At 41.1% G+C, this 10,000-nt stretch overlaps 1 protein-coding gene across 1 annotated transcript in view; it reads left to right on the forward strand.

The window, feature by feature from the left end:
• Window positions 1-9,934, forward strand: part of LOC125040192 — a 50,738-nt gene extending 40,804 nt beyond the window's left edge. Inside the window, exons 5-6 of the mRNA XM_047634733.1 lie at window positions 3,545-3,650; window positions 9,110-9,934. Coding sequence (XP_047490689.1) covers window positions 3,545-3,650; window positions 9,110-9,206 — 203 coding nt within the window. The 3' untranslated portion in view covers window positions 9,207-9,934. The remainder of the gene's footprint in view (window positions 1-3,544; window positions 3,651-9,109) is intronic.
• Window positions 9,935-10,000: the final 66 nt, after the last annotated feature.

Raw genomic sequence — 10,000 nt, forward strand, 5'->3', positions numbered from 1 at the left:
GGATCGAAACAAAGAAAAAGTGAGAAGATGAATCGGGAGAGGAAAGAGAGAAGAAGAAAGGGAAATAACAATGAAAGGAAGATAATAGACGGAGGAAGAGAAAGGAATAAGGAAAGGAGGGAAGTAAACGGAGGAAATAGCAGAAGGAAAAGAAGAGAGAAGAGAGCAGAAGACAAAGGAACAAGAGATAAAGAATAGCTAGTTAGTGAACAGGAAAGGGGGGAAAAAAATAAAAAGAGAGAACATGGAATGAAAAAAAAAGTGGAGGGAGGGAAAGTGGAAGGAAGGGAGGGAAAGAAGGAGGGAGGGAGGGAGGGAATGAGGAAGAGGGGGAGTGCGGGAGAGAGGGAGAAAAGGAAGGAGGGAGGGAAGAAGAGTGGTAGGGAAAGAAAGAGGGAGGGAGAGAGGGAGGGAGGAAGGGAAAGAGTGTAGGAGGAAGAGGGGAAGGGAATAAGAGAGGGAGAGAGGGAGGGAGGGAGGGAGAGAGGGAAGGAGAGTGGGAGGGAGAGAAGGAGGGAGAGAGGGAGGGAGGGAGGGAGGGAAAGAGAGTGGGAGGGAGAGAAGGAGGGAGAGAGGGAGGGAAAGAGAGGGGGAGGGAGAGAAGGAGGGAGAGAGGGAGGGAGGGAGGGAGGGAAAGAGAGTGGGAGGGAGGGAGGGAGGGAGGGAGGGAAAGAGAGAGAAGGAGGGAGAGAGGGAGGGAAAGAGAGTGGGAGGGAGGGAGGGAGGGAGGGAGGGAGGGAGGGAAAGAGAGGGGGAGGGAGGGAGGGAGGGAGGGAGGGAGGGAGGGATGGAGGGAAAGAGAGTGGGAGAGAGAGAAGGAGGGAGAGAGGGAGGGAAAGAGAGTAGGAGGGAGAGAGGGAGGGAAAAAGAGTGGGAGGGAGAGAAGGAGGGAGGGAGAGAGAGAGAGAGGAGAGTGGGAGGTAGAGAAGGAGGGAGGGAGAGAGGGAGGGAGGAAGGGAAAGAGGGTAGGAGGAAGAGGGGAAGTGAATAAGAGAAGGAGAGAGGGAGGGAGGGAGGGAGAGAGGAAGGGAGACAGAACGACAGAAGGAAAGGAAAGAGAGAGAATGGAAAGACAAAGAAAAGACAGGAAATGAGGCTAATAAACAATAGAGATATGAATACAAATAACAGGAATTTATATGAATAACCGGAACAGAAGAGAATAAAGGAAGAGAGGAGGGGGGAAAACGATAAAAAAAAACTGAGATGTGAATGGGAGGAAAATTTATACGCCTATAACAGGTTAAGCAGAATAAGATTTTTTAAAAATAGAATAGAATAAAAGACAGAATGAGAATGAAAAGACTTATTGCAAAGAGAGAAAGAAAGAAGAAGTGCAGAGAAGAAAAAATAAAAGGAGATTGAAGGAGACTAATAATTATCCCACATTATCTCCCTCCATCATAACGCGAGATCACTTAAGTGTTAGTAGGCCTAATAAGCTTCAAGGAGGAAAAAGAATGGAAGGGGAGCTGCAGGGAGAGAGGGAGGGAGGGGGTAGGAGGAGCGGAAGGGAGGGGGAGAGGAGGAGGGGGGAAGAGGAGGGAGGGAGAAGGGGGAGGAGGAAGAGGAGGAGAGAGGCAGGGAGGGAGGGAGGGAGAGGGTAGGAGGGGGGAGGAAGAGGAGGGAGAGAGGGAGAGAGGGAGGAGGAGGAAGAGGAGGGAAGGAGGAGGAGGAGGAAGAGGAGGGAGGGCGGGAGAGAGCGAGGAGGAAGAGGAGGGAGGGAGAAGGACGAAGAGGAGGGAGGGAGGAGAGTAGGAGGAAAAAAAAGGAGGGAAGTAGGAGGAAGAAACGAGGAAGATGGAGGAAGGAGGGAGAAGAAAAGTAGAAGGAGGGGGGAATCGTGGTGGTAAAGGCAGAGGGTAAAGAAGGAAGAGGAGAGGGAAGGAAGGAGGAAGTAGGAATGATGGAGGAGGAAGAGGAGTGAGACAAAGAGATGATGGAAGGAAATAGGAGGCTGAGGTAAGGAATGGGAATAAGAAGAAAGGTGAAAGTAGGAGGAGGGATGGGGAGTATGCAGGAAGAGAAAGAGGTAAGAGGTAAAGCAGAAACAAGCGGGAGGGAAGAGAAGATAAGAGAAAGGGAAGAAGGAGAAAATAAGAAGAAGGGGGGAGAGTGGGGACAAACAAGAAGGGAAGCTAAAATAGGAAGAAGGAAAAAAAAGAAGAGGCAAAGTAGATGGAATAATCAAAGCAACAAAAAGAAAAAGGGAGAAAGGAGGAGTAGGAAGAGGAAGAAAATTAAGAGAAGGGGAGAATGAGACGCCGTTCTCGCCTTCTATAGGCCTAAAGGTCCCTTTATCCGACTTATCCACTAAAGGGAGTAAACTTAATAAGAAGTGGAAGCCTTAAGATTACACTAAGTAACACTCTGGCCAACTTTGCCATAAGGGGACATACTGCGAGGCCAAGAATACTGAAAAACCTCCTGTGCCTTAGAGGCTGTTCTTCTTCTTCTCCTTCTTCTTCTTCTTCTTTTTCTTCTTCTCCTTCTTCTTCTTCTTCGTCTACTTCTTATTATTATTATCATTATTACTATTAGTATTATTATCATTCCTCTTTTTATTTTTATTTTTATTTTTCTTATTCTTCTTCTTCTCCTTCTTCTTCTTTTTTTTCTTCTTCTTCTTCCTCTTTTTTTCTTCTTCTTCTTCTTCTTCTTTTTCTTCTTTTACTTCTTCTTCCTCTTTTTCTTCTTCTTCTTCTTCTTCGTCCTCTTTTTCTTTTTCTTTTCTTTTTCTTCTTATTCTTCTGCTTTTTCTCCTTCTTCTTTTTCTTATTCTTTTTCATCTTCTTCCTCTTTTTCTTCTTCTTCTTCTTCTTCTTCTTCTTCTTCTTCTTCTTCATCTTCTTCATCTTCTTCTTCTTCTTCTTCTTCTTCTTCTTCTTCTTCTTCTTCTTCATCTTCTTCATCTTCCTCTTCTTCTTCTTCTTCTTCTTCTTCTTCTTCTTCTTCTTCTTGGTCGGATTTCTAGAGTTGCTTTTATTGGTGTCTTTAAACATGAATTTCTGATTTTTGTCTTCTTCTTCTTCTTGGTCAGGTTTTAAAAAATTGCTTTTATTGGTGGTTTTAAACCTGAATTTGTATGTAAGGTGCTGAGGATGTTTAAAATGTAGTTATTGAAATCTGTCTAATAGGCCCATCAAATAGCATTGAAAAACTTATATAGTCTATCAAACTAAAGCACTGAATATTAGCTTTCAGATATAAAGAATGGTAACCATTGTTATTATGTAAGCCAAGATAATCATACCTGCTTGTTCCCGGTATAATCAAATATGTTGCTCTACCAGCGATAACTATATACCTTTATTACTGCCTCATCAAAATTGTAAAAAACAAAACAAAAAATAAGTATGACATTAAAATATAACCTGCGTAATTACCCTATATACATAATTACCCTATCTACATAATTGCCCTTTCTACACATAACCTAACAAACTTGCCCTCCCAAAATAACCACAAACCAACGAGAAAAAAAAGAGAAAGCTTCAACAGACCCAAGCTAACCAAGCTCACCTCTTTCCCTGTGTTCCCCCAGGCGGTATGCTCATAGGCCTAGGCTTTCTCCACCTCCTGCTGGTGTACAAGAAGAAGCTGGAAGCGAAGGAAGCCCTTTTGGAAGCCAAGGAGGATTCCTATGACAGGTGAGACGAATTTCAGTTTTCATATTATACAGTGTTATTTTTTATTATTGATGTCTTAAGTAAATGAAAGATGATTATTACATCTCGCCCATTTTTATATCATTAGGTAATTGGTATGTTTAGGTAATAAAGCTATTGCTGTTATTGTTGGTAAATAGTACAAATAAATGACAAATTATAAAATGATATTGATGTTATCCGAGGTCGGAGTCGTTTATTCAATTATTTTTTAACTGCTTTGTGTATTTAGTAAATACACTGTTGTTATCACTGGTAAATAGCACGGGTGAATAATTAGTTTGATGCTATAATCCAAGGTCGGTGGCGGAGTTGGCTGAAGAATCAATGAATTATTCATGATGTTTATCTGTTACAAAAGAGAGGCCAGGTTTGTATGTCTGGGGTTTGATTCATTAGAAAAAAAGATAAATAAATAAATAAATAAATAAATAAATAAGATAAAAAATAAAATTGTAGGTTTCATTCTATAAAGGTAGTGATGTTGAAGCCTTGGTTAGTGTTAATGTCTATTGCAGTCTTGTTTGTAGTCGTAGTTATGTTTTGAACATGAAGTGTCAAGCACGTACATGTATGTCTGTCCGTGTCTGTGTGTATATATGAAATTGTGTGTGTGTGTGTGTGTGTGTGTGTGTGTGTGTGTGAGTTCGTGTGTGTGTGTGTGTGTGTGTGTTTGTGTGTGTGCGTGTGTGTGTGTGTGTGTGTGTGTGTGTGTGTGTGTGTGTGTTTGTGTGTATGTGTGTGTGTGTGTGTGTGTGTGTGTGTGTGAGTGTGTGAGCGAGTGTGTGTGAGTGTGTGTGTGTTAAATTAAACAGACTAGGTAGTTACTGTAAACAAAACAGAATAGATAAAACGACGGTTTGTTTACAACATTCAGATAAAATGAACGGTAAACACACTGAGTTATTAAAAGAAGTGAGAACCGTGTTTCAAAATACTCTTGCAATTTTAATCATCTTTGTTTTGACGAAAAGTTTTTTTTTTTCTCTTGGTAAACAAATAACACCTCGGACAAACAGTCGCAATCAAAAGCACACACACCATAATGTTGTTTTCTTTCTGTTTTGTACTTAATTGGCGCTAAGGTCACGTACTTTTTCGATGAAAGTGGTTGATTGGATCGTATAAAACGCGTGTTACTCCTCATTCTTCCAAAATAAATGCGTGTGCAATTTGCAGTTATAAACTTTTTCCTTTCTCTCTCCAAAATAATTATGAAAAAGGGGCATTCAGAGAAAAAATGAATATCATACAAAGTTAGCGTAGAGCGAGTATAGTAACCTAGCGAAATTTCGCTACAAAGAAACAAACGAGCGGATGTCCCTGGTGGCGAGGGACTGATGGGCGAATGTAGCACTTATGGAGCCCGTGTATAAGAGCGAGGGAGACACAATAGGGTTCATAATGAGAGGAAATGACAGTAACATAATAACCTGTTGGGAATGCCCTCCGCGTACGGGGGAGAAGGAAGGGGGAGGGTAGATGAGGTAAAAGGGAGGTAGAGAGGGCATTTGAGGTAATATATATATATATATGTGTGTGTGTGTGTGTGTGTGTGTGTGTGTGTGTGTGTGTGTATGTGTGTGTGTGTGTGTGCGTGTGTGTGTGCGTGTGTGTGTGTGTGTGTGTGTCTATGTGTGTGTGTGTGTGTGTGTGTGTGTGTGCGTTTCTGTGTGTATAGATAGATAGCTAGATAGATGAGATAGATGATAGATAGGCACACAGACAGTCGGACACATAGAAAAGTAAATATATAGATAGGCAGGTGGTATAATAACATCTCTCGGTTGTCATTAAAGAAGTTTCAATCAGGCTCTATCTACTCTCTCGCAAATAATCAGCAAGGCGAACAATGATGAGATATTAATAATGCAGAAGGATATGTTTACGTGATCAATATGTCTTTTATGACTTTTTCATTTTTTTCAATTAGCATTTTTTCTTTTCTTTTAAGATGTCGATTATGTTTTTTTTTTTTTTTTTTTTTTTTTTTATTTAACTATTTTACGATTTTATGTGGTAAGTTCCTGTGTCTGAGTTTATATGTCGTATATTTTTTGGTCTTTTGCTGTTAATATTTTCTTATACGTTAGGATGCTGCTGCATTATGAATACGGTATGAATATATATTTGTTTACACCATTTTTTTACGATTTTAATTTTGTACACGCTCGTAATTTGCATATCTTAAAATATTATTATCATGACTTTATATTTTATTCATGTTCTTCTTCCATTCAATTATATTTTTTACACTGAACCATAACCTATATTTATGTTATTTCCTTTACTTCCCTTTTTATTCCGATTTTGTGTGTCTTATCGTGTCTTATCTATATGTGTGTTGAGTTGGATGTACAAACTAACAAATAATGAAAGAGGAATGCTGGAATCTCTGTTTCGATAACAATGTACACATACGCTGTTGTTTCACTTCAAATGATAGCCTTCTTCTCTCGGAAATAGGGGGTAGGGGGGGAGGGAGAGGTCCCAATGATGGTAGGAGGAGGCAGAGAATAGGGAGGAAGGAGAAGAGGCGGAGGAGAAGGGAAGAAGGGAAGAAGGCGATAGAGGAGGAGAGGGATTAGAGGAAGCGGTAGGGGAGGAGGGTGAATAAGAGGAAGAAAAGAGAAGGGGGAGGGAGGACTAAAGAGGGGGTGAAAGGGAAAGGGAAGGTATATTATTGAAGTGGGTGAGGGAGAGTGAGGGAGGGTTTAAAAGGAAGGGGAATAAGAGAAGGGGAGAGGAGGGTTGAATAAGAAGCGAAGGGAGAGGGAGGTGGAGGTTAAAATGAGGAGGAGGGAGGTAGAGAAAGGAAGATGATAATAAGGAAAAGGGAGAATGTGACCGAAAGGAGGAGAAGCGGAAGGGGGAAGGAGAGAATATGAACGGAGCGAGTGAGGGGAGCTGAGAAATGGGGTCAAAAGGGAGAGGGTGGAGAAGGGACAAGAAGAAGGGGAGTGTAATGTGTGAAACTGACGGAAAGTGGAAATTGTTGGAAGGTGAGTGGAGAGTGAGGGAGGAAGATAGTGCTAAAAGGAATAGGAGGGGGAGAAGCAGAGATGAAGTTGAAGGAGGAAGAAAAGGAGGAGGAAGGGTGAAAGAGAGATTTGAAGGACGAATTGGAGTGGGGGGAGTGGAGGTAGGGAGAGGTAGAGGCTGGCACAAGGAGAGAAGCAGAACAGGGCTAACAGCAGGAGGATAGGAAGAGGGAAGGAGAGTGGTGTAGAAAGGAGCAGAAGAGAGAGGGGAATGGAAAAGGGAGGTCAGAAGGGAGAGAGAAGGGAAGGAATAGAGGAAAGGGGAAGTAAAAGGGATGAAGGGAAACAACAAATAGTTGAAAAGGGTAGGAAAGGATAAGGAGAGAATGGGATTAAAAGGAAGAAGAAGGGAGAAAAGTGGGAGATAGAGGTTTTAAAAAGAGAAAAAAAAGGTGGTGGGGAGGCAGAGGAGATTAAAAAAAGAAAAGAAGGAACAGGCAGACGGAGAGGCTGACCGAAAAGAGGAGAAAGGAGAAGAGAGATGAAAGCAGGAGGAGGGGAAGAAGGAGGGAGAGGAACGCTGAAAGGAGCAGGGGAGGGAGGGGGGGGAAGGGGCTCCAAAGGAGAAGAGAGGGGCCTGCTTCGAAAGGAGTGAAAAGAAGGTTAAGTGGCGGCGGGGGGGATTCCAGCAAGCGAGGCAGACAAGGCAAACAAGAAGAGAAGAGAGAGCGCGAGATAAATCAGAATGGAAGGCCGTTTGGACCAAGTGCAAGGGATGAAATTTGTACGTTCATCAACTCCGAATGGCGGCGAATCTTCTATATGATTTTTTTTTGTTATTGTTTTTTGTCTGTCTGTTTCTCTCTCTCTCTCTCTCTATCTATCTATCTATCTATCTATCTATCTATCTATCTATCTATCTCTCTATCTCTCTCTCTCTGTATAGAGAGATACATGATATATAGGAAGATAGATGGATATGAATATAGACACACACACACATACAAATATATGTGTGTGTGTGTGTGTGTGTGTGTGTGTGTGTGTGTGTGTGTGTACATACATATAGGCATGCATATATATATATATATATATATATATATATATATATATATGTGTGTGTGTGTGTGTGTGTGTGTGTGTGTGTGTGTGTGTGTACATATGTAAATACATACATATATATATATATATATATATATATATATATATATATATATATATACATATATATATATATATATATATATATATATATATATATATATTAGTATATACAGGCAGATATATATATATACAGATGCAGATATAAATACAGGTATAACTATAAATATGATGCAAATATAGATATGTAGATAGACATTTATGTACGTGTGTGTTTATGTGTAGTATACATGCGTGTACGTACAAAATAGCGAGAGGCCGGGAACTCTGCCCCAACCCGCATTCCTACCTTAGTGAAGTCCCTTTGCTTAACGAGGCGAAAGTTTTCCCTTGGATCTTTCTCTGGATCTGTTCCCCTTTGGCGGAAAAGGGGAAAGGGATAGGGGGATAAATGCGGTAGATAGGTAGACCGGGTGTGTGTCTGCGTGTGTGTGTGCGAGTGAGAATGGGTGGGCGAGGGAAGGAGAGTAGAGAGAGTGAGGAAGAAAGAGAGACGAGAGATGGGGATAAAAGAAAGAGAGAGAGAGACAGAGAGAGACAGAGAGAGAGAGAGAGAGAGAGAGAGAGAGAGAGAGAGAGAGAGAGAGAGAGAGAGAGAGAGAGAGAGAGAGACAGACAGACAGACAGACAGACAGACATACAGACAGGCAACAGACAGACAGAAAGAAAAACAGAAAGTGAAGAGCAGAGAAGAAGAAAAAGAGAAAAACACAGAGAGAGAAGTACACGCTAAACGAACATTCTCTCCTGATAGTCTCACCACAGTGGGAAATGGTGATGTCAATAGCTTCAGTAATTCCGCAGATGGTTCGCGAATTAGACCAGGTGTGGAAGATACATTGTTAGATTAAAATCCGAGAGGAAAATATAGAAGAGCAAATGAGATAAAGCTACAGAGAACCAGAGGAATTGTCTCCTTTCTCTTCTACTATGTACTTTTTTATCATGATGATTGTTATTGTTATCTTTATTTTTATTATCGTCAAAGTCATCACATGATTTTACAGTATCATAGTTATCATTATCGTCATTGTCATCATGATTGCTATCGTTATCGTCACCTTCGTCATCAACAGCAGCACCAGTACCAACACCATCACCACCAAAAACACATACAACATCACCATCATTTTCATTATCATACCACCTTCACTATACTCTTATTCATAATGACAGCCATCAAAATCACCAATACCCTTTTCAGTCATCACCAGACAAACACACAGACATATAAAACAAGAGAAGATAGACACAGTACATAAAGATAAAGCAGTTAATACACTGACGGCATTTCCACAGGTACGAAGAGGAGGGCGAACCGACAGTGCCAGAGAGTGCCAACAACAACACAGACTCCGACACGGCCTCCAACCACGACTACATTCTCCAGGTTTAAGACACTCCATGCAGCGCGAAGATGTAGATATGTAGTTACGACCTCATCTTCCAACCTTACGACCACACTCTCCGCTATCTACGAGCATATTCTGCAAGGTTGCTACGTTTCTGCAACTTACAATCATGACATTGCAATCGGACTGGAGCGAGTATGATTCCCTTGCAGGAAGGTCTTGCGCGTCCGTTTCACATTACACATAGAGCTTCATCCGTATTTAGAGAGTAAGTGAAATGTGGTGGGGATACCGTAGAGTTATATGCGCCTTTCACTGTTTTCATGTCTCTTTTTTTTATCAGTATGGATTTTATTCAAATGTATTTTCACGTGGTATTCGGTCTGATTCACATAAAGCTAAGTATTTTTAGCGCTGCCATTAGAATTGGTATGGAAGCTCAATATTGTTATTTACGACTCCTTCAATTAGACACGAAACAAGATTAAAAAGGATCAGAGTATCATCATATTCATATGATGCTGCGATTCCCTAATGTAAATGAAAAAGCATGTCGCTTTTTTTCCTCTAAATTTCCAACATCAGATGAAGCGGCAACTTTTAGTATGTATATAAAGAAAAGCAGATTTTTATTGACAAAACACCCGCTGTCAAATGGATTTGTTGACTCCTACATTTACATTTACGGCAAAGGTGTGAATGAGAAAAAGACAAGGAAGGATTGCGAGGGAAGAAGAGAGTGGGAGAGAGAGGAATGTAAAGAGAGAGAAAGAAAGAGAGAAAGAAAGAGAGAGAGAGAGAGAGAGAGAGAGAGAGAGAGAGAGTGAGAGAAAGAGAG

This window comes from Penaeus chinensis, chromosome 28, assembly GCF_019202785.1.
Source record: "Penaeus chinensis breed Huanghai No. 1 chromosome 28, ASM1920278v2, whole genome shotgun sequence".
Classification (NCBI taxonomy): Eukaryota; Metazoa; Arthropoda; class Malacostraca; order Decapoda; family Penaeidae; genus Penaeus; species Penaeus chinensis.